This window comes from Mus pahari, chromosome 5 (genome assembly GCF_900095145.1).
Source record: "Mus pahari chromosome 5, PAHARI_EIJ_v1.1, whole genome shotgun sequence".
Lineage (NCBI taxonomy): Eukaryota > Metazoa > Chordata > Mammalia > Rodentia > Muridae > Mus > Mus pahari.
In genome coordinates this window covers 2,175,728-2,201,380 of record NC_034594.1, presented here as the reverse complement: position 1 = coordinate 2,201,380, position 25,653 = coordinate 2,175,728, and the positions used below count along the sequence as shown (strand labels likewise).

The 25,653-nt window shown below is 39.4% G+C and overlaps 1 protein-coding gene across 19 annotated transcripts in view; it reads left to right on the top strand.

The window, feature by feature from the left end:
• The window catches only part of Pkhd1 (PKHD1 ciliary IPT domain containing fibrocystin/polyductin), a 487,582-nt gene that overhangs the window by 68,133 nt on the left and 393,796 nt on the right, over nt 1-25,653 (top strand). For 18 of the 19 annotated variants that reach the window (XM_021197628.2, XM_029539264.1, XM_029539265.1 and 15 more), the window contains 6 exons: nt 2,715-2,850; nt 5,472-5,667; nt 6,290-6,357; nt 9,097-10,698; nt 13,093-13,236; nt 21,268-21,487. In XM_021197628.2, coding sequence (XP_021053287.1) covers nt 2,715-2,850; nt 5,472-5,667; nt 6,290-6,357; nt 9,097-10,698; nt 13,093-13,236; nt 21,268-21,487 — 2,366 coding nt within the window. The remainder of the gene's footprint in view (nt 1-2,714; nt 2,851-5,471; nt 5,668-6,289; nt 6,358-9,096; nt 10,699-13,092; nt 13,237-21,267; nt 21,488-25,653) is intronic. The other variant, XM_029539278.1, reaches the window with a different exon arrangement.

Sequence of the window (25,653 nt, the reverse complement as noted above, 5' to 3'; positions counted from 1 at the left end):
GAATACTTTGGTTTCTCCATCTATAGTAATTGAAGAATTTTGCTGGGTATAGTAGCCTGGGCTGGCATTTGTGTTCTCTTAGGGTCTGTATAATATCTGTCCAGGATCTTCTGGCTTTCATAGTCTCTGGTGAGAAGTCTAGTTTAATTTTAATAGGCCTGCCTTTGCATGTTACTTGACTTTTTTAATATTACTGCTTTTAATATTCTAACTTTGTTTAATGCATTTGTTGCTCTGATTATTATATTCTGGGAAGAATTTCTTTTCTTGTCCAGTCTATTTGGAGTTCTACAGGCTTTTTGTCTGTTCATAGGCATCTCTCTCTTTAGGTTAAGGAAGTTTTCTTCTATAATTTTGTTGAAGATGTTTACTGGCCCTTTACATTGAAAATCTTCATTCTCATCTACTCCTATTATCCGTAGGTTTGGTCTCCTCATTGTGTCCTGTATTTCCTGGATGTTTTGTGTTAGGATCTTTTTGCATTTTGTATTTTCTTTGATTGTTGTGTCCATGTTCTCTATGGAATCTTCTGCGCCTGATATTCCCTCTTCCATCTTTTGTATTCTGTTGCTGATGCTTGCATCTATGGTTCTTGATTTCTTTCCTAGGATTTCTTTCTCCAGAGTTTTCTCCCTTTGTGTTTTCTTAATTGTTTCTACTTCCCTTTTTAGATTTTGGATGGTTATGTTCAATTCCATCACCTGTTTGGTTGTGTTTTCCTTTAATTCTTTTAGGGATTTTTGTGTTGCTTTTTAAAGGACTTCTACCTGTTTAGCAGTGTTTTTCTGAAATTCTTTGAGGGATTTTTTTGATTCCTCTTTAAACACTTCTTCCAGTTTAGCAGTGTTCTTCTGTATTTCTTTAAGTGAATTATCAATGCCGTTCTTAAAATCCTCTACCAGAATCATGAGATATGATTTTAAATCTGAATCTTGGCTATCAAGTGTGTTGGGGTATCTAGGACTTGCTGTGGTGGGCATACTGGGTTCTGATGAAGCCAAGTGGTCTTGGGTTCTGTTAGCAAGAATCTTAAGTTTGCCTTTTGCCATCTGGTAATCTCTGGTGTTAGATGTTCTAGCTGTCTCTNACTGGAGCTTGTTTCTCCTGTGATTCTGTTAGCCTCTGTCAGCACTCCTGGGAGTCCAACTCTCTCCTGAGTCGCAGTGGTCAGAGCACTCTATCCAGGTAAGCTCTCCTCTTGCAGGGAAGTTGCACAGAGGTCTGGTGCTCAGATCCTCCTCTTGGCTGAAGATGAAGGCCTGAAGGAACCCTGTCCAAGAAACTCTGTTGCTTCTGCAGCCTGTGCCCTCTCCTGCGTGGACTGCCTCTGAGAGACATGGGATACAAGATGGAGCTCTTACCTGAGTTCTGGTGTCAGAGCCCTCTCTGGAGGCTGACTGTCCTTTGGCAGGGAAGGTGCTCAGAGGTCTGGGTCTCAGCTCTGCCTCCTGGCTGAGGATGAAGGCCTGGAGGGTCCCTGTCCAAGAAGCTCTGTTGCTTCTGCAGCCCCAGCACTCTCTTGTGCAGACTGGTTTCTGAGAGACCCTGGATACAAGATACATTATTATACCTTTTAAGTAATGCTGGTAGAAACAGAGGGTCCAGTTTTTCTTTTAGAGTTCTTTGATTCTCCCTAGTTTCTTTTTTGCTTATGGTCTTTCTTATAACAGAAGACCACAGTATTTGAAATGACTCTCCTCACGTCCTCACTCTGTTTACTGAAGCCCGGTGTCTTGCTTTGATCTAGGTTGGGTGTATCTAGGCTTTTAGTTTGATGATTTTATTTTGTTAGCTTTTTGTTTTTTCTTACTAGTAGACTCTGTTTCCTAGAGCTTATATTTTCTCTCTAGATTTTTAAAAGCTCTTTGACAGTTCCACTCATGAGTGTAATATGTTTTGATGGTGTTCACTCACTACTACCTTCCTTTGGCTCCTTTCCATTTGTTCTGGATTTCTTCTTTTTAAGTTCCACCCCTTCCTTTTAGGATACATTGGGTTTAATTGGGTTTCTTGAATGAGCATAGGATGGGGAGTTATTTAGTAGAGCATGAGAAACTTACCAGTGACTAAACCACAGGAAAAAAAAAACTATGGCAATCTCTAGCATCCATTAACTACTAGTATCTCCTCAACTGGGATAGTCTTTCTGAACCACTTTCCCCATCTCTGTTGGACTGTTGATACATTCTATCTTATGTATGTCTTATGCAGGTAACTGAAGCTTCTTTGAGTTTTCATATGATCATATGTCTAGATAGCAGTATTTCATAGCACACCTCCTCTTCCTTTGTTCTTATGTTCTTTCCACAGCATATTTGTGGGGCCTTGAGGAGGTAAAGAACAGTGTCTCCTTATTTCTATTTATTTATCTGTGAGACAAAATACAATGGAGGAGGAAATTTTCTGAATATTTCCACTTCTGAAACTACTCTCACATATGATGGGTAGTTTAGCTAGGTATAACTACTGAAAACATCTTTCTGCCCAGAGACAATTACTGTGTGAAGGGTACTCTTTCTTACCTTTCAGGGCACAAGTAATTTTCTTCAATACTCAGTTTGTCTAAATTCTTGCTTCCCTGCAGGAACTGAGAAAGTGGATTCAAAAAATATATTCTATGATAAGTAACTTTTCTTTTTTTTGGCTGATTAAGCTTAGAGTTTTCCTTTACTCTCAAATCCAGCCAATATTTGAATTCTAAAATTGATTTTCAGGGGAAAGATGGATACACTGTGAATGTGACTGTGATCAGTGGAGACCACTCTACAGTTCTTGACAGAGCATTTACATATGTCTCCTCTTTAAATCCAGTGATTGTGTCTTTGAGCAGAAACAGAAGCAACATAGCAGGTAAGATACATGTTACTTCAAGCCTGTTTTCACTTTAGAGTTTTGATCCCATTCAAAAGTCAATTAATGGACTATGGATTTTGATTTAATATTTTCTTTCTTTCTTTCTTTCTTTCTTTCTTTCTTTCTTTCTTTCTTTCTTTCTTTCTTTCTTTCTTTCTTTCTTTCTTTCAGACAGGGTCTCACTGTTTAGCCCAGCTAGTCTAGAGCTCTATTTGACAGTGATCTTGAATTCACATTAGAACTCTATTTGACAGTGATCTTGAATGTACAATACTTGTTTCACTCTTCTGTGAGTTAGGGTTATAGGCATGTAAACTGGATTTAGCTTATTGTATTATAGATGAAAAAATTTTCAGGTTACCTGTCAAAAATTAATCTTACATCTGATTTCTTCTCTATGAAAATGGGACTATTTCCTCATGAAAATGATATGAATATTGAATTAATATTTTAATAAATATTTATTGAACAGCTAATTTGTATTGCTACTCCCAATTGTATAGATACATAATAGACTTCAATTCTTAGTAGTAATTTATAGCTTAAGTTTATAGACATGAAAACTAAGGAATAGAGTTTATGTAACTTATGTGTACCTTTAGCAAGTAATGAAGCTGAGATTTAAACACCAACAGTCTAAAGATACCAAGCATTCAGATACTTATAGTTGAATATAGGTTTTGATAGTAGATTTAATTGTGGCAAATTAATAGTTATAGAATAGGTACCCTGAGTAACAAAGTATTCTTGTTTTTGACACTTACTGTGTATAAAAAGGATTTTAAAAGCACTATGCAAGTGAAATCGTTTAAGTTTATTTGAGACTGACTACATTGCCTGCCTTTGGACCCCTTATCCCAACTAGGCTCCCTTGTCTATCCTGCATAGAAGGCTGGCCTAATCCTACTGCAACTTGATAGGCCAAGGGGGTTGCTACGTATGGGAGGCCTCTCCTTCTTTGAGAAGAAAGGGTGTGGCTTGAAAAGAAGGGAGGTGAGGGGGAGGAACTTCAAGGAGAGAAGGGAGGGGAAACTGTAGTTGAGATGTAAAGTAAACAAATTAATTAATTTAAAAAAATCAATATGCGTGTGCGCATGCGTGCTTGTGTATGTGTAGGTCAGAGAAAACTATGAGTCAGTTCTCTCCTTCTACCATGTGGTTCCCAGGGATCACACTCAAGTTGTCTGGTTGGGTGGCAAATACATTTACCACCCACCCCCCAGCCATCTCCCCTGCCCCTACTGACATGATTTTGTCAACTCTTTGACTACTTTTGACAATTCTTTGATGGTAAGAGCTCTTTATGTGTCCCTTAAACTCTAGTGTCTTGGTCATGTACTTACATATTTCATTGTCATGACAATCCATATTTCAGTCAGGAGGAGTTGAGGTAAAGTTTTTAAGGTATGCACATCCTTTCACCAGGGTTGCTGGTTCTGCCAAAAGGCCATTGAAATAAAAAACAGGGAGGGCAGCTTGGGCTTGCTTTTTCAAGTGCTTAGTTATGATACCTTGATTGTTGAGCTTTCCTCAACTTCAAAATGCCAATTGTACTCCATCAGGGCAGTAGATGGCAATTAGCTTCATCTGCATACTTGACACAAACCTAAGATCACTCGGAATATGGAACTGCAGATGAAGAATTGCCCAGATAAATTGCCCTGTAGGCATATGTGTGAGATATTTTATTTTCTTTAAAATGTTCTATTTCTCTTCCTTTTCCTCTTTCTATTTATGGGTACCACATGTGTCTCTGTTATCCATGGAGCTCAGGAACAGGTATCAGATTTCCTGGAACTGAAGTTATGGATGCTTCTAAACCACCGTATAGGTGCTGGGAACCAAACCCATGTCCTCTGTAAGAGCAGCACATGCTCTGAACCACTTAGTCCTCTCTATAGTTTCCTCTGAGGCACTTTCTTGGTAGATAATTGATACATAAAGGCTCAGCTAGTTGTGGGTAGTGGCATCCCAAGAGTGGATGGGCCTGGGGTAAACAGGAAAGAAATAAGCCAGGGATGGGGAATAGATCAGCAATGTTTCGTGGTCTCTGCTTCAGTTCCTGTTCTGGGTTCTTGTCTTAGGAGCTCCTGCCTCAGCTTCCCTTGATGATTATCTGTAAACAACAAGCCCAAGACACCCTTTCCTCCCCAAGTTGGTTTTGGTCAGTATTTTATTATAGAAACATAAAGCAAACTAGGGTTCTGGGAAGATCAAATGGGGTGATGCTCTAAAGGTTCTCTGTAGATGAGGAACTATTGGAATTGTACAGTACCTTCTGGTGATGTTGATTTTTGCTTTTATCAACACAGAAGTAGAGGCTGAAGAAAAGAACACAGGACACTGTTTGCAGGTTAGGAAGACAATTAAACCTCTAAATTTCTTAATTTTCCTTACAGGAATAAAAGTTAGCAAAATTATCTCAGCAATTTTGCATTGTTGATGCCCTTGAAGTTTTAGGCTGTGCCTCTGTTAAAAGAATTGTTAGAAACTTCATAAAAAATGGATAGCTGTTAAAATTCTTAGAGAATTATTTTCAGGGCTGACTTTATTGAATCATAAAAAATGTAGTGGTCGAAGCCAAAAGTCCGGAAGTAAATATATTCTTCTTGACACAGGAGGTGAGATTCTGTTCCTTGGGATGTCACTGCTGGTGAACTACACAGATCTGGATGTGCAAATCTATGTGCAGGATGCTTCTTCTCAGGTCCTTTCACAGACAGTGTGGGGACTGGAGGTAGTGTTGCCTCCACTAGTGCCTGGCATCCATGCGATTTCAGCATTCATCAATGGAGTCAGTATTCATTCACAAGGGTAAGGTCAACACTGTGGTTGAACTTGGGTCTGTTTGATGGACTAGCAACTCATCTGGGAAATTCTACTTTAAATTAAACTTCTCTTTTCCATGTAAAGTGAGGTGATAAAGATGAGAATTACAAACATATGAATGAGTCTTCAAGCCTTGTGGGCAATTCACTCCTTAGACCAATGGAGGGGGAAATGTTGGGTTACTTGTTGGAGAAAGGGAAATCTCTGGAAGTTGGTTGAGGAGGGAATAGGGTGGACATCTGTGTCTAGAGAAGGTAAGCTTTTAGTGGAACATTCTAAGATTTTGTCTGAGGCTTTGAATTAATGGTTTACAGTAGCTGGATCAGCCATGCCTCCTGCCTCACCTTTACCTCTGTACCTTGAAATCCCTATAGATCTTCTCAAGAAATTCTCTCTCTCTAATCTAGGATGTATCTAACCCGTGTGAAACTGAGACTGATGAAGCCACAGGTCCAGGACAGTGCTTCAATCTTCTCTCCACTGTTCCTTCTCTATGAGCAAGACCACTGATACTTGCTCTCTATCATTGCTCCTCCCTTTGCAAACATCTCTCCATCTGCTTTTGCTCATCTCCATGATACTTTCTAACACCACCCATCTTCTCTAGGGTTGACCTCCATATCCAGTACCTCACTGAAGTTTTCAGCGTGGAACCTTGCTCTGGGTCTCTCTTGGGTGAGTGATTCTGACATTGCACATAATTTATCCAGCTAGCTGTTTTTCTGAATAGTCAGATTTCATTCCCAGACTAATGATCAGGTGAGGTCAGGGCTGCAGGGGCCAGGGAAAGAATTTTCCCTTGGTTCTCAGATGAACAATGGGTCTTATATGAAGTGTGAAGAGTTGTGGAAGTTCAGCTCTGTGAGTTCCGCAAATTAGAGTATAAAAAGGAGAGGTAGTTGGTTTTTGTTTTCTACTGGAAATGTTGAAACATCCAGTGGACAACACACTCCAGCATCCAGTGGACAGCACACTCCAGCATCCAGTGGAGAGCACACTCAAGCATCCAGTGGATATTATACTCAATAATCCAGTGGACAGCACACTTAATCATCCAGTGGACACTAAGTTCAAGCATCCAATAGATACCACACTTAAGCATCCAGTGAACAACACACTCAAGCATCCCATAGACACCACTCTTAAGCATCCAATGGACACTAAACTCAAGCACCTAATAGACAGTATACTCAAGCATCCAATGGACATCACAGTCATTCAGCAAATGCCACACTCAGTCATCCTGTGGACACCATACTCAAGCAAGTATTAGGAAGAGAAGGGCAAGCCTCCTGCAACAATTATTTTTGACATTATATATGCATGGAGATGAGGGAGGAGTCTTCAATGTCTCCCCTTTCCTCTAAGGATTAAAGACAAAGGAGGAAAAATAGAAACATAAATGCAGTGTGGAAAATGTAAGAACTACATAGGATGTTACATCAGATATTATAACAGATGGCAAGAAAATGAAAGTATTCAATTTTCACTCACATGTAAGTTGATAGTAGTATAGATGTCTAAGACATACAAACGTATTCCAAAAATTTGTCTTAAATATTAAAAAAAATTACCAGTTTTGGGGTTTGAAGAGATGGCCAGTGATTATGATCACTTGTTGCTCTTATAGAGGACGGGGTTTAGTTCCCAGCTCACACTGGTCTGTAATTCCAGTTTTAGAGGTTCTGTCATATCCTCTTCTGGCCTCCCTGGGCACAGAATACAGTGGTACACAGACATACATGTAGGCAAAATACGCATGTAATGGGATACATGTCACATGAAAGCAGGAGATGGGGCTATTTGAGAGAGATAGAACCAGCAAGAGGGTAGGAAGAAGGATAGACTGTGGAAGGGGCTGGGGAAGGGAAATGAATAAGGACAAAGTAAAATGACATACATTATTAAAACATTGTACTGAAACCCATGACTTTATGTGGTAACTTAAAAACAAAATCAGTAGAAAAATTTATGTTTTCCACATAGGCAATGAAAGGCAAATGAATACATTTGTATGTCTTAGACATCTATACTATTATCAACTTATATGTGAGTGAAAATTGAATACTTTCATTTTCTTGCCATCTGTTATAGTGTCTGATGTAACATTCTATGTAGTTCTTACGTTTTCCACACTGCATTTGTGTTTCTATTTTTCCTCCTTTGTCTTTAATCCTTGGAGGAAAGTGGTGTGAAACTACAGAAAGAAGTGTGAGACACTGAAAGCAGACTACCCTTATAACAGATTTTAAAAGTTAAATTACCTCTGAATTATAGGCACACTTTAACTTTTCTTCCTTTGTTTTCTGTTTTTTCAAAATGATTTAAGAACCTTTTTCTTGTTGTTTATTACTGACAGCCTTGGAAAGTAATTCTTAGGACTATTGTTTTTGAATGTTTTGTCTACACCCAATTGTAGTCAGGGAAGTCTGAAATGAAAGATACTAGTTCAAGAAGAGTAATATACATTCTCACAACTCAAGTAACCTATAATAAAACTGTTTATTATAATAATTTACCTTAACACCATGCTAATTAGATAATGTAAAGGTTTTTGTTTTGTTGTTTGGTTTGGTTTGGTTTGGCTTGGTTTTCTTGAATCAGGATGACTTCCTGAAGATGTTCAGCTATTTTTGGCTTGGTAACATATGTCAAACATAATGGAGTAGCTAGTATCTGTTACCAGGTAGTTTAAGATATTACTTTTAAAAAGAATATTTTATGTTATAAAAAGATCTACTTGAAACCCAGATGTGGTAGATCACACCTATGACTGAAGCACTGGGAGTCCAAGGCAAAATGATCCTGAGTTTGAGTTCAGCTTGCTCAGAGGAGAAGGGGTTGGTGATGGGGGAGGGACTTTGTGAAGGGGGACCGGAAGGGAGAACAGAAACTATGATGTAATCAGTCAATCAATCAATCAATCAATCAATCAATCAATCCTGTCTCATAAAACAAAAAAAAAAATCTTAAAAAGTATTCTTATAAAACAATTTGAGCCACTGTACTGCTATGTGAATTTTGTCACAATTGAGTACTGGCCTAGTGATCAGAAATTTAGCCATGATGAGGATGAAATTTGTGTACCCTACTTTTGACTTATTGTAGCAGACCCGCACAAGTGATGCAGTTTTTATTTGGAATATTAGTTTTTACATTTATGTGTGTGTGTGTGTGTGTGTGTGTGTGTGTGTGTGTGTGTGTGTGTGTCTGTCTGTCTGTCTGTCTGTCTGTCTGTGTATAAGTACATCCCCAGTGGGCATGTAGAGGTCAGAGGTCGGTTTTCTCTTTTCGTCATGTGGGTCCTCAGGAATTAAACCCTGCTTGGCCACACCACAAAGGCCTTTGCTGCTGAGGTTTTCAGCTGGCAGGAACATTACCTTTTGATTTGTGTCTTTCTTGTTTACACGTTAGGAGGGACTCTCCTCGGTCTCTCAGGAACAGGACTGGGCAGAGACCCAGCTCTGATTCGGGTGCTTGTGGACAGTCATCCTTGTGATATTGTGAACGTAACAGAAGTGAACATTTGGTGTGAGACTCCTCCAGCTGTACTACCACCCAGGGCAGATGTTCTCACTGTCCCAGCCTCTGTGGAGATCTGGGCTGGCAACACTTCCTTCTTCCATGGACCAAGCTTGGTGGGGAAGGGCTTTACCTTCACATATGAAGCAGCCACAACACCAGTGGTCACTGCTATGTGGGGAGAATTCAGGAACAACAGTGTGAGGTTTTATGTGAAAGGAAATAACATCTCTGACTCAGTCATTCTTTTGGGGTCCTTGAAATGTGACCTTGAAGTACAAGTTTTTGGTGATCACATGAACCTGTCTGGCTGCTCCTTTCCTCTTCATAGTTTGGAAGCCAGGGTCTATACTCTCCAAGTTCGTCACAAGAGGATGGGGTTTGCCAATATGTCTGTGGTGCCTCAGAAATTTGAGTTGTCACCTCAGATTATTGCCATCTTCCCAACACATGGGTCTAAATGTGGTGGGACAATACTTACTGTAAAGGGCATGGCCTTCAGTTCCAGAAGGAGGTCAGTTCATGTTGACATTTCAGGTCCTTTTGCTTGCATGATTTTGAGTTTGGAAGACCATACAGTCCTTTGCCAGACCAGCTTTGTGGGTGACCAGTTTTCTGAATCATCATTGGCTCTAAACATCACAGTTCTGGTCAATGGGCTGACCAGCAAGTGTGAGGGGAACTGTACATTCTTCATAGAGGAAGCAGCAACTCCTATTGTGGATGCTTTGACTATAAGCATCAGTGGATCTCTAACCATGGTGCTGATGAGAGGCCGGAGGTTAGGTACCACTGCTGATGAGCCAATAGCATTTGTGGATGATCAACTTCCCTGCCACACAACTTTCTTCAATACCAGCCATGTGGCATGCCAGATAAGAGATTTGGCCCCAGGGTTCCACTATCTGTCAGCTGTTCATACAAGTGCTGGATACGCTTGCCTCAACAGTGTTTCTAGAAACTTCTTCATCGTGCCTCAGGTACTTGATTATTTTCCTAAGGACTTTAGCATCCATGGTGGAAGTCTCTTGACTATAAAAGCCACAGTCCTGCGAGGATGGAAAGCTACAGTTGTCTATGTTGGCCGGCAGGTTTGTCTAACAGCGAACATCAGTTCTGAGTTCATCCAGTGCATTGTTCCTGCAGGAAATGGCTCTGCTGCTCTGGAAGTTGATGTGGATGGAGTTTTATACCACATAGGATTTGTTGATTACAGCAGCATCTTTACCCCAGAATTGCTTTCTGTTTCACAGAGCAAAGACATCTTAACCTTTACAGTGGCCCGGATCTCAGGGGCTGCAAATGTTGACATTTTTATTGGGACATCACCATGTCTAGGTGTTGCTGGTAACCGTACAGTTCTCCAGTGCATGGTCCCTTTGCTTCCTGCTGGGGAGTATCTTGTCACAGGTTATGATCACAGCAGAGGATGGGCCTCATCCACTCTCATTCTTGTGCTGAGAGCCACTGTGACCTCAGTGACAGGGAACTATGGTAAGTAGAGAATATAAGACGGAATATTTTCTCTATAAAGTGAATTAATTGTTTCTCTCAGTTCTGAGAAGAAGAATACCAATGTCACTATAGGGCAGAAACAAAACAAAACAAAGCAAAACAAAACAAAGCAAAACAAAGCAAACAGAAAAAAAGGAAGAGAGTGCCTGGGTGACCTCTTGAGCCCTTACAGTCACAGGGTCGTCCTCAGGCCTATCTTGTGAGGTTTCATATATTTATCTTCATTTTTCATCATAGAAATTCCACATATTCCCAAAGTATTTGATTTTATTTCAATTTCAGGCAACCACTTCTTCACTGAAGAAGTGTTTTAAATTTAATATCAGTTGCTAAAGCTCATTATTGGATTGTATAAGAGTATAAATGTGTTCACCTATTTTAGACATATGCTGATTCGTATTATTTAAAACAAGTTCACATTCAGTAGCATTGATTTTTGCTGTCTTGTAATGGTTCACAGGTGAATTCATACTCCACCAATAATATGCCAGTGCCATAGTGTAAGTGTGCTGGCTCAATGTAAACAAATATTTATTTATTTCTATTTTATGTGTATGTGTATATACCTTGGTGGATATATATGGGCACCCCATGCACTCAAGGCGCCCATGGAGGCTGGAACGGGGCATCAGATCTCCAGGCAATGGTATTGCAGGTAGTGTGAGCTGCCCGCGGTGTGCACTATAACCAAACTCCAGTCCTCTGGAGGGGCTGAGTGCTCGTGACTCCTTTTCTTTTGGACGCACTGACATTTGTTTAGTTTTTCTTTCAAAGTCTCTGTTCACTTACTTTGCTGAAGTAGTTCCATCATGATTGCGATTTAAAAACATGGAGGAAATCATTCAGTCCCTGTTGTTGAGGCAATACCAATGATATTTCATAGACACTTGGCTTCTGCTGAGTGGGATTCTGTTAGGATCAGGATTTGCATTTGAGGGCAGTGGTTAATATAGCTAATGTAGTCTTGCTTTTCCTAAGATTTGGCTTCCTTACTTAATAAAGGACTTTGGACTGGATAGTCTATAAATTCTTCTCCCTATTCTTCAAGAAATCATAATTTTTTTTTGGTGAAAAAGGACCTACAGCAGGAGACATCACCCTTGAGTGGTTGAGCACCTGAGGAAGGAACTCCCTTCCTCTAATGTAGTGGTTCTCAACCTTCCTCATGCTGCAACTGACCCTTTAATACAGTTTAATATGGTGACCCTCAACCATAAAATTATTTTTGTTGTTATTTCATAACTATAGTTTTGCTACAGTTCCCCGTGAAAGGGTTGTTTGACCCCAAAAGGGGTCTCAACTCACAGGTTAAGAATTGTTGCTCTAGTGGAGACTGAATCTCTGCATCTCTGAGTGACCCAGCAGTCTGGACTAACTTTGCTTACCAAAGAACTTTAAAACATGTCTTTACCGTATCACTTATTGATAGTGGCAGAAATGAAGCAGTAATTGGAGGTATTAGATGTTAAACTCTTGATTGAGGAAATTTGTATTATGAGATTCTAGTTATCTATCAACATGAAATGGAATCTATGAAGATCTGGAAAAATATGCAGTAATATTAAGTAAATGAAAGAACTTCAGGATAGTATTCATATAATGATCCCTTTGTAAATAATGTATATATTATATATACATATTATACACACACATACATTCACACACATGTAAATACATGTTATATATACATGATATATATGTTATATATACATGCTTTATATATGTGTTATATATGTGTATGTATGTATATATAACATGCATATACACACATACATATATACCATACCATATCTATCTATCTATCTATCTATCTATCTATCTATCTATCTATCTATCTATCTATCTATCTATCAGCATTTGGAAGCAGTGGGTAATGTAGCTAATATAGCCTTGCTTGCACATATATGTTATATATGTTATATATACATGTATGATTGTGATGTAAAAACATAGAGGGAATCATTCAATTTATATGTGTCCGTATATATACATATGTATACATATATATAACACACATATACACACATAGATATAATGTTTGCTAAAGAGTCGTACATAGGTGGTTAGAAGAACTTAACCTTTTGTTTCTATTTTATGCTTTTTTTGTATAGAAATAATTTTTGGTATAGAAAAACTCAAAGCTGTAAATTAGCTATTTATACATTGTGACTATAGTTTTTAAACACTGCCCAACACACACAAAAAAGCTGCAGGTCAGAGCCAAGCAGAGAGGTGCATGGAGGTGCTGGGACCAGCCATACACATTCTGTGGGGGTTGAGAAGGCTGCACATCGAGGGAGTGATGCTTGAGCTCTGTGTGTAATATGCCAAGCCTTGCCGCATCAGTGATGAGCCTGTGATTTGTCTCTGAAGGATGCCTGGGTGGAAGGCTTTTGCATGTGCTTGGAGCAGGATTTTCTCCAGGGAACATCTCAGCTGCCGTATGTGGTGCTCCGTGCCAAGTCTTGGCTAATGCGACAGTGTCTGCCTTCAGCTGCTTGGTTCTGCCTCTGGATGGTAAGAAAAAAGTCACATGTAAACATTTATATAAAGTTCCTATCCTTTGGCCCTTTCTATTTCTGTTTTGCTACTATACTGACTACTACTGGGAGTAGAATTTCCTCTTTTCTATCAAAGATGGTAGACCCTGGGGCCTGTGGAGGTGGCTCAGTGGGGAAATTGCTGGCTTTGTAAGAATGAGGACTTGAGTTTAGAAACTGCACCAATGTTAAAGCTTACTCTAATGGTACATGGCTATAATCCAGGAGTGGCCGGAGGTGCAGAGACATGTGAATGCCCAGAACTTGCTGGGTAGACACTCTAGCTGAAAAGTAAACTCTGGGTTCAATAAATCTGTCTCAAAAAATAAAGTGAAGAGAGATGAAGACACTTGAAGCCAATTTCTGGACTCTATGCACACACCTAGACAAGTATACCACCCGACACACATGCATAACCTCCCATACTCAGCCATGTATAGCTTACACATGCCTATGACACGTACATAGACAAAAAGAATATCATTAGGAATAATTTCGTTGATTGTTTTGTTTTGGCTGACTGGTTCTAGATCTCTGGGCTAGCCAGTCTCTTGTTCCTGGCCATCCAGGAAGTGTTGGGCATGGGCTTCAAGTTTAACCAGACATTGTTTGACTGCATCCACATTTTTTTACAAAGACTGTTGCCCCAGCACATGCTGCAGGTAGGATAGAGTGTAGGTCAAGGGTTTGGTTGATGGGTTGTCCAGGTTTCTCCTTCCGTAGCCTTCAGAGTACCTTCCAATACCCAAGAGACTAGACTGTAGTGCTGAAGGCTGATGTGGGGACTATCTCAGCCTCTCTATGTTCGGTGAGCTATGTGGATGTTGCCCTTGGCAATGGGGCTCCACTGTCATGTTTTGTTCTAGCATCAGCCTGGATTTTGTCAAAGTTTTTTTCTTTTTTCTTTTTGTCTTTTTCTGTCAAAGGATCATCTGTTGAGATGATCATGTGGTTTTATTCTTTCAGTTTGTTTGTAGTGGATTACAATGACTGATTTTCATACATTGGACCATTCCTACATCTCTGGGGTGAAGCCTACTAGACCACTGTGGACGACTATTTTGATGTGTTTTTAGATTGGGCTTGCAAGTGTTTTTATTGAGTAGTTTTTCATCTGTGTTCAAAAGGTAAATAGGTGTATAATTCTCTTTCATTTTTGAGTATTTATGTGGTTTGGGTATCAGGGTAACTATGGCCTCATCAAACAAATTTGAAAATGTTCCTTCTGTTTCCATTTTGTGAATGAATTTGAGTAATATTGATTGGTATTAACTCTTCCTTGAAAGTCTAGTAGAACACTACTCTAAAATTGTCTGGCTCTGGGCTTTTTTCTGAGGGGAGGAGAATTTTAATGATTGCTTCTATATCCATAGGGGTTATAGGTACATTTAAGTTGTTTATCTGTTCTTGATTTAATTTTGGTAGGTAGTACCTATCAAGAAAATTACCCATTTCTTTTACATTTTTCAATTAGATAGAGTACAGGTTTTTAAAATATGTCCCTATGATTCTTTCTATCACCTCAGGGTTTGTTGTTATTGTCTCTCTTTTTATTTTTTATTTCGTTAATTTGGATGTTCTCTTCTCACTGTCTTAGTTTTAACAAGGGTCTATGTTTTTGATTTTTCTCCAAGAATCGACTCAGTGATTCATTGATTTGTTTGTATTCTCTTTGTTTCTAATTTATTGATTTCAGACCTGAATTTGATTATTTCCTGCCACCTACTCCTCTTGCATGTGTTTGTTTCTTTGTTGTTCTAAAGCTTTCAGATGCTGTTAAGTTGCTAGTATGAGATCTTTCTGATTTCTTTATGAAGGCACTTAGCATGATGAACTTTCCTCTTAGCACAGCTTCATTGTGTCCCTTAAGTTTGGGTATGTTGTGTATTACGTTTTATTGAATTCTAGGAAGTCTTCAATTTCTTTATTTCTGCCTTCATTTTTTTTTCATTCAGTAGAGAGTTGTTCAATTTCCATGAGTTCGTCAGCATTACATTGTTTCTCTTGTTGATGTCCAGCTTTAATCCATGGTTGCTGGACAGAGTGTACGGCACTATTTCCATTTTCTTGTATCTGTTGGGACATTGTATCTGTACATGCGGTCAATATTGGAGACATTCTCATGAGGTGCTGAGAAGAAGCTGTATTCTTTTTTTTATTGGCTGAAAGGTTTTGTAAATATCTGTTAGGTCCCTTTGGTTTATAATATATAAATATTAATATATACACACACACACACACACATTGTTTGTTTAGTTTTTGCCTCAATGACTATTGGTGAGAATGGGGTAATGAATTTTTCCATTATCAGTGTGTGAATGCCTGCATGTATGCTTCCCTTCTTTTGAATTTGCTCATATGAAAGTATTTACTTTCTATGTTTTTTTATGGGCATAGCTAATCTCCTTGTGTTGGATTTTTTTCTCCTAGTTCCTTCTGTTGGACTGGATTTGTAGATAGAAAATTTTATTTTTGACTTTACCATGAAATTTCTCATTTTCTCTATCTATGGTGATTAAAATTTTTGCTGGGTATAGTAGTCTGGGCTGACATCTGTGGTCTCTTAGAGTCTGCAACACATCTGTCTAGGCTGTTTTGGCTCTTAGTATCTCTATTGACAAGTCAGGTGTAATTCAAATGTATCTATTTCTTCAATCTTTGATACCTGAGATTCTCTCTCATCTCCTGTATTTTGTTGGTGATGCTTGCATCTAGGTGTGCATAGGGTGTCTGCCTGAATTGGAATAGCAGGGTAGATGGGAAGCCAGGGTGGCAGGAGGTAGATGGTCTGTGGTATCTACAGGAGGTGTAGACAGGGAGGGGGTACAGCAGGGAGATAGATGGTCTGTGGCATTTACAGGAGGCATGGACAGTGGGAGGGGGCACAGCAGGTGTTCTGCTGCAGCGATTGGTTTGACCCTGAGGATCAGGGCTAGGCCAACAGAGGTTTTAAAAACAGTTTCTCCTATATCTATATCTATATCTATATCTATATCTATATCTATATCTATATCTATATCTATATCTATATCTATATCTATATCTATCTACCTATCTCACACGAATTAATACACTTTAAAACAACTTAGTATTATTTTAATATATTAAATTTTAACCAGGAGTACAAAAGGAAAAAAAAATGAAGTGTTTAGGCTCAGGTAAATTTTGGTACTGTAAGTTTGGAAACTCATATAGGAAAAAATAAATTAGCATACTAAAAAGGATTTGGTTAAGTGTTAGAAACTGAGAATTAACTCTTTGGGTTTTGAAAAGGAGCTATGCTGGAATTAAAGGCTGTAACTCTTACTGTGGCCACGAGGTGGCACCAAACACTCATCAATCACACAAACACACGCTTCTCTTTCATCAGAACAGTCTTTGAAAAGAAGCTTATTCTTACGGTCTTGTGAAGGTCTGCTCCATGCTCCTTATGTAAGATCCAGGTGGAGGTTTAGGGATTCGTTGAACCTTCTGAAACTAAACTAAATGCTCCACGTTCGATTGTGTTTTCATTTCTTCCTGTGAAAGTACATGTGTAATAGACAACAAATGGTTAATAGATTGCGCATGAGAAATTGTTAGAAATCACTAGTAATTCTGCTGCATAGGATTGCATATGACCAGCAGCATGGGGAGTCTGTGTAGTCCAGAGACATTGTCGGAGGAAAATCGGCTGCAGTCCTCACACCTGTGTTCCAGCTGCCATTTGCAGAGGATTCAGCCATCTTTCTCTATTGGTAGAACCGACCTCCTGAAAGTCTCAGTGTTAATCAGCCAGTGGCCTTTGGAAAGTCTCAGCATGTCCCTCTGCTACAACAGTATAGTGTGCCTGTGCCCCAGGCTACTTCTGCAGCCTTGCCTGGGAATCTGTTAGACATGATTCTCAGGATTCACGTTAGCTAAAACTTTGCACACAAACATCTTGACATTTTTCTCAGATTTTCTACATTGTTGCCTAACCTAAAGCTCAAAACCAGGTAGTTTATTAAACAAGTTCTAGACATGTTTGGGAGCATCACAGATGTTTGCCTGTAATTTGGTCCTAGTTTTGTTATTAACAGTAATGCTGTTTTCTGGTTTATGATCTTGCTGCTAAATACTATTCTCCCCCACCCTTCACTCTTTCTCTTTCTTCCTCTCTGTGCAAACATGTAGTGTACATACATGCTTGTGGTATGTTTGTATATGTTGTGTGATGCAATAGGGAGACATCTCTTCACCCTAGATTTGGAGTTTGTACACACCAAAGTAAGGACACTGTCAAAGTTCACTTTGGTGAACCAAATAGTTTTATTTGGGTTACTCACAGTAGTATGGGTGACAGGTTACTTACAGGAGCTGAGTCTCTTCAGGCAGGTCAGCTGGTCTCCTTTGCTTCTTCCATGCAGTTTAGCTGATATGTGTTTTTCAGGCAGCTCAGCTTATTTGAAAATGTGTTATACACCACTTATCTATGTTCAGGGAAAAAGGGACCTAGTAAATCTGGTCAGTTTCAGGGACTTCCTAAGATTTTGAATTGTTTACTTCCTGAGTTAATGAACCTCCCTTCAGAATGGAATATTTTATCTCAGAGAAAATTTCTACACAACATCATTATGTGCTCATGTATGCAAAGTGTGGGTCGATGTGTATATGCACATGAATGCATACATGCAGTGTATATGCATGCATTTGTGTGCGTGCATTGCTTCTTTGTTTTGTTTGTTTTTTGAGGCAGGGTTTCTATGTGTGTAGCCTTATCTGTCTTGGAACTGCTGTGTAGACCAGGCTGGCCTAAAACTTGTAGAGATCTGACTGTCTCTGCCTCACAAGTGCTGGAATTAAAGGTGTGCACTACTACCACCGGGTACATCGCTTGTTTATATATATACATGCATGTGGCATGTGGAGGCATTTGGTGTGACTGTCCGTGAATGTGCCAAGTATGTGTCTGTGTTTCTAAAATGACTGTGTATAGCCTGACCCTCTTCCTGTTTATATGGCTCCTTTTTCCTTCCACAGTTCACTGCTCTCCTCCTCTCCTTTGGTCTTTTGTTTGTACTTCTCAAATTTAACAAGGTCACTTTGAATTCTGACCCTTGGTTTGAAATATTTTTGGTTTGAGTTTTGCATGATAGAGGGATGGTTTCTTTCCCAGATTGTAGATAAAAGTCTTAAGATGCGAGCTTTCCTAATTATGGTTTGCTTGTTCTAATGCCATGTTGAATGTGTTTCCCTTTTAGAGAAGAATGGGGAATTAAAGAGGGAGATGAGAAAACTTCCTTGGCTGCTTTTGGGGTCAACTATCTTTAACTCCCCTTGGATTACACTTCTAGCAAAAGAATATTTCTCTATACAATGGGTGCTAAAACATCTGGTTAGATGAAATTCATATTTCACTTTTGTTTAAAAATGCTCAAGATCTTTGATCTTCAGGATTTTTTTTTTGCATTTCTTTGGATTATACCAAATGACTTTTTCATGGAAACTTTAACTTTTCCATGAGGCATGAAGAGCTAAAGCGATTAAGGTCACAGAGCTATTTAGTGGCGGAACTTTGAATAAAACCCATGGATTTTGATCCCCAGCCTTGGGTGCTTTTCATAATCCACCCTGTCAATTTGCATCCACTTAATCACCTATAATGAATTCATTATTTTATAGGTGTTGAGCCTGTTTTTATTTGCCTTGGGGCTCAGGAACTAGAAAGGCCTGTGTTTTTGTCTACCCACAAGAGAGTCCTACCATCAGCTTTTTTTTTTTTTTCCTGCAATTATTCATTCAAAACATTCCCAGATAATGTCCTGGGTACCAGGTGCTTTGGAAAGCAAGAGCAGCCATAAGAGCATCTGGGTGTGGTAGCATAACTTCAAATCCTGTTGCAAGTGCGTACCTTGTGAGGTCCTCACTGTCAGTGATGGGTTGAGGTAGCAATTGTGGATTCATGCCCGAAGGTACAAATGTTTGTTGTGTACCCGTGAGGATGGGCTAGCTGCAGATGGAGCAGGCTAGAGTTCCTTTTCTTCTGTTCACTTTAGGATTTTCAGACAGTTCCTGTTAAAATGCCTTACCAGATATCTGTTCTCCCCATTAAAAGTTACTGACACTGCATTATTTTTGCTCTTTTGTTGGAGCTAGAGTTTGACTATATAACTCTGGTTGGCTTGCAAATGAGTCACAATGTAGACCAGGCTGGCCTCATACTCACAGATCTACTGGATGCCTCTCTCTCCTGGATGGTGGGATCATGCTTGCCTTATTGCTATTTTTACGTCTCTTCCTTGTCCCAGAGAAATGGGGCAAAATACTTGCTTTCCGCTTTATGAAATAATACTGATCATTCTAATACACAGAGAAGTTCTGTTAACCAAGGAGTTCCATAAGTTCGAGGCCAACCTGGTCTACAGAGTGAGCTCCAGGACAGCCAGGGCTATACAGAGAAACCCTGTCTCAACAAACAAACAAACAAACAAAAAAGAGTGAAAAACCTAGCCAGCAACTTGGGAGAGGTAACTTTCAGAGGACCCCAGCAGAACAGATAAATAAGGAAAAGATAAATAAATATTCCATGTAGAAAATAGCCACAAGGCAAGAGCAGAAACTTCACAGACTCATGAATTATAATTAAACATAAAATTTCTCAATTTAATATGTAATGATAAAAATGGAAATTCAATCTAAAAAGTCAAGATTTAAAAAATGTCAGTTAAAACCACAGTGCGACACTATGTTCTTCACCACAAGGCAAAGTCAGGGTCTGATAATTTCAAGTGCCAACAACTCGGTGGCGTTATTGAATAAGACCACAATATAGACAGGAGGAATACAAACATTTCTATGGAAAGCAAGGTAGTAGTTTCTCTTAAAGTTGAACTTATTCCTGCAAGCCTTTTTATTGATAGACACCCATTCTAGAGAAACTCTGTTCATATCGGTGGCAGCAAAATATCTGGAAATACCCAAAAGTCCACTGGTGAAGCAAATGATTCATTACAGTCATGGCAGGCAGAGCACAGAGGGGACATAACACGGCAGCTGCATGCAGCGACAACATGCACAAACATCAGAAATTGTACATTACATAGAAAGAACAGGGTCACGAATGTTTTGTCATGTATTATGTTTATTAGTGTTCAAAAATAAAACTTAGTAGCCTCTCATTTAGAAATATAAATCTGTTTAATAAATTTAAGAATAGTTTTTATTTTATATGAATGTGACTCTTCCCTGTGTATTTGTCTGTGCACTATGTATGGGTCTGGTAAAGGCCATGAAAGGGAATCTGTAGTTGTAGGTGGTCTCGAGCCATTATGCTGGTTCTGGGAAACAAATCCAGGTCCTCTGGGTGAACAGCTAGTGCCCTCTCTCCAGCCACACACATTTTATTTTTTAAATGCCAAGTAGTTATGTCTGAGTATGAGGCAGGAAATTAGTCTAGAGCAGCAAATAAATTCAGAACTAGTATAACTGTTTCAGTCTCTTGCTGTCTGAATAGTCACGTGCACTTTACTTATGCATATTATTTATGTTTGTAAAACCATTTCTTAAATTTATCTGCCTTATGATATATATGTATATATATTACTTTAATAACTATGTGCATCTGTTTATATGGGTGTGTGTGCTAGTGAATGTTTCCATATATGTGAAGTTAGATAATTTCAGGTGTCATTCATAAAGACTTTATTTTGAGATGATGTTTCACATTGACTGACAATGCTTTCTTTCTTTCTTTCTTTCTTTCTTTCTTTCTTTCTTTCTTTCTTTCTTTCTTTCTTCCTTCCTTCCTTCCTTCCTTCCTTCCTTCCTTCCTTCCNTTCCTTCCTTCCTTCCTTCCTTCCTTCCTTCCTTCCTTTCTTTCTTTCTTTCTTTCTTTCTTTCTTTCTTTCTTTCTTTCTTTCTTTCTTTCTTTCTTGGAAAATGAACTGATAATTTCATTTTCCTTGCTCAAAGAAAACATCATTCCTGAAATGACACAAACTTTGAGTCCTTTCCACAGCTTTACCTAAACTCTTGATGACTTTTCCAGTGTCCTTGGCTTTCCTATGTAACCTGAGGCATGCAGAAGACAGCTGTCAAGTCAGGAGCCCCACCTACTTGCAATGTGATTTGACCATCTCCATGGGAACAGAGAGACTGCCTGGATCCTGGCCTTACATCTACCTTTGTGAAGAGAGTTCCCTGATCCTCTTCGAACCAAATCACTGGGCAGAGTCAGTCTCTCCATCGTTCTCAGGCCTCTTCCTCAGGTAGCTCCATCTCCTCTATCCTCTCCGACTTTCCTATCAGGGCATGGCCACTGGGCTCCACAGAGCTGTCAGAAAGCACAGGCAGGGTGGTTGTGGCCTAGGGGCTTCCGACTCTTTCAGAGGGGCTATCCTATCCTGGATTCCAAATGGCCTACATATCAAAGCATCGCTGTCTTTTTCAAGTGTTCAAGAGAACATCTGAAAAATATGCCCAGTAAACAGCTCACTTTGTTGCTTAGATTTTAATATTTATCTTCCAATCCAAAGCAACGTCTGGTGAATGCCAGTGGGGAGAAAGATTAGACATTATGAAAAACAGAAGCCTTCCCCCAACTTCCCTTTTTTTCTTTTCTTTCCAAACAGATTTAGAAGTATATATATATATCTGGCAGAGTGCACATTGTTTATTCAAAAGAAGGGGGGTTATGCCCTAGAATTACTATAGATCCGGGATTTAGATGCCATAAACTCATAGGGACACTCTGTGTTTTTAAAAAGAAAAAAAAATCTAACAAGTAATATCATGAATTTTCTAGATCCAACCTGTTTTGTAAGACAATTTTTAAAAGGTGCGCATGTTGGTAACTTCGTCTGACCTTAATCCCTGTTGGCAGGGCAGTTCAGAACAGAGCAGATCACTGCCTTCTGTCTTTACTGCTCATCTGGATAGAACGGCCACAACTGACTTTTTAATGAGGATTGACTTCCTCATTAAGATATAAAACCAAACAAGACCAGTCGCCTGTGGTGGAGGAAATAACTCGTTCTTTCTACGGCTGTCTGACTTTGTGACGGCCTGAGCGATCTGTCTTGGTAGGAAGTTGCCATCAGAGGTTTGTGGTCAGCCAGAGGGAAAGAACTTGGCTGCTGGTGCTCTGTGGGGTATCATGTGCCTTGGAAAGGTATCATGGGAAATAAAGGCCTAGAGGGCATACTGGGGTGAAGCAGGGTCTCAGAACGCACCACCATGTCAACAGATCCTGTTCCATTGATTTGGGGGAGTTAATTTAGACATCCTAAATGGGTTCTCCCATGTTCTTCCTCCTCACTGTCAGAGGTGGCTGAAGCAGCTGTGTCTCAGACCCCATTACAAGGTGTCCCCTTACTCATCAGTAGGTTTTCAGCAAACCAAGCATCTTGCCCTTCTTGCCATTGCAGCCATTGCAGCCATTGAAGCATGCAAAGTGGATGTGAGTAACTGAGCTTCTTGACTTAAACACAGTTTGTATTTCATGTTGAGGACAAGGGGGAAACACGGGGCTCTTGGTGTCTAGTGGGAAGCAGGTACAATCTTTGGAACAGAGTTTGGTAAATCATTCTTAAAGCCATAAAATTCTACCTACTGTATGTCCTCGAAGTTTCACTTCTAAGACTTCATTTTAAGAAAGCAGATTACAGTGTGTAATGTGTACAGTGATATTCATTGGAGCTAATATCTGAAATAAATTTAATAATACATCCAAATGACATGGCACTAAAAGACTTAAAAATCATGCTATAGAGTGTTTAATAGGAAATGCTTTAAAAAAAAAATACTTCACAATCAGAGACCACAAAGCAGGGCTGGAGTTGGCTCCCTCTGTTGTGTGTATTGTGTCTGAACTCAAATGACTGGAAAAGCAAAGACTAGGGGGTTGATCCTATTTCTCTTTCTCATTTAGCTTTTATGGATTTCTTTGCAGAACATGTGTTGATCTCACAACTAGAAGGCACATAATAAATTCTGCAAAGGACACTAAGGAAATCTTGCAACATACAGCTTGTCCACATCTTGAATGGTTCTGTTTGTGAATCTAGAGTTCTATTTTCCATAGCCTTTTTATAGAACCCACTTCCATTAGATGATGTATCTCCTTGATAGAACTAATATTGGGCTTTGTGTGATTTGGCAAAGGCAGATAGATGTATCTGTGGCAAAACTGTGCCCTGTGCATCCATTCATATACTGATCCCCTCCCCTTCCCAACTATCACCTGCCATTCATCTTTTAGCAAGTACAACTATGGTGTAGGTGTTGTCCCAGGTCTTCTGGGTGATTCAGTGGTAATAGAACACAAAAATCAACAACCTTAAGAGGGTAAAATAAAAAACAGACATAGCAGCAATGGGTGATGAGGGCTATACACCTACAAATTTTCAAACTCTTTAGACATCATGCTGAGATGAGCATTTCTAAAAAGAGAAGGTATAACTGTGTAAATCCAGGCACTGAACACAGCAAGAATGAAGTTACTATAGACTTTATGACCTTCTCAAAGGCCAGCTAAGCAGGAGCAGAGTGAAAAGAAAAAAGTGACCCCAGGAAGGAAAGAAAAGCTCTCTAGGAGCTATGGGAAATTCTTGAGGGACTATGAATTCTTTATTAAGTGAAGATGAAGTCCCCTTTTAAAGTCTACAGCGTATTTACAGCAATATTGGGAGTGGAACCTGAGGCTCTTGGCTCACAGTGCACTTCATATAATGTTGTCTGTCAGCATCTATAACGAAAGCCTTGGTGAAGAAATGTGTGTGAAAGAAAGCCAGGGCTATGCAAAACAAGTTCTGTTGAAGTGGGAAAAGCGAATTTCTGAGGAGCTTTTATGACTTATGCTACAGAGCACAGAACTTTATTACCTGTTTTTGTCAGGATCTGATGACATCAATTGAAAGAGCAATAAATAGATTGAGAGTCTAGAATCTTAGGTCCTAGAACTATTATTGCCACTATTTGAATAAAATATTTTCACCATATTTTCTTAAATATTTATGCATTTCTTTATCTGTAGTCATAGCACTATGTATACATTTGTTCATATCTCAGTTTATTTAATTATTTCAATTTCTTTTAAAATCTGATCAATTCTATCTCCTCATTAATAAAATTCCTGTAAAAGAAAACAGAATAATAGTGTTTTCCAATCTTTGAAATTTTGTAAGTGTAAGCCTAGATTTGTTTTGTTTTTTTCATACAGGGCTCACTTTGGCACACTGGGTGGCCTTCTGATCTGCCTGCCTTGAAAGTCTATTTCAGATATCATGGCTTCCCTGCCAATTTTAGTAACAGCTTTTAAAAGACAGACATTTCTACTGAGGCAATCAGGGACCGGTTAAAAAAAAGTATGAACCACCAGGAAGGGGTTAACGTTCCAAAGGGAGAAGACACTTGGAAAACAGACAAACCCAAAGAGGGCCAGGTGCTTGTATCACCTGCTCAAACTTTTGCTATAGAGGCCAAGGACAGAGAGGATGGTGGGCAAACATTTTTTCCAGTGAACTACTGGAAAAGTGGAGAATTGTGGGAGTTTAAACAACTCAGCTTGACATCATCCCTGACAAAATTGTGGGAGGAGTTATTAATCATATGGTTTGTGAGCCTTCCCAATTAAAAGTAGCTATCTGGGAGCCAACTAACATGGAATGTGGTTGTGCAGTAGAGCAACCTCATTTCTTTCACATAGGCTTATAAGTGATTTATGATGTAAACCCAGAGGGAGCCCTTCATAAACTAGTCTCAGATCTCCTCCAACCCAGCAGCAGGTAAAAGGAAATAGAAACAAAAAAGGAGAAAACAACTTTTGATTGCTAAGCCCCACCGTGGCTTGCCCCGCCTCAAATTGCTCTGAAGTCAGGTATTTGGAGAATTCATCTGGGTTTTGCACTTGTTTTTATTTTCATGCTTTCAAATATCACAGAGCATTTTTAGTTTTCTCTATTTTATTTTTTGTAATTGAAAATGTACTCTTCCGAAAGTTCATAAACATGTATGTACAGTGTATTCTGGTCAAATCTACCCCACCTAACTCCCTCTAGCCCCTCCTGGAACACTCCTAATACATTTTTGTTCAAAACTCATGTATTCTTTTTCTTTTTAAAATAAAGAAGTCACCTAAGTCCAGTTGAGGCCCATACATACAGAGGTGTGAGGCCAACCATAGAAATGTAGACAATTTACCTACAGCCATGCTTTCTGCAGTGAGCAATTGTCCATAGCTGCTCAGCTGGAGTGGGGCCCTAGGAGCCCTTCCCCTAACCTCTGGAATTTGGACTGCCTTTATCTTACGTGTATAACCACACTTCCCATACGTTCTTATGTTCAGTGTCTATGTCAAGTCCACAGAAGCGTTCCATAGCTTCTTCCTTCCTTCCTTCCTTCCTTCCTTCCTTCCTTCCTTCCTTCCTTCCTTCCT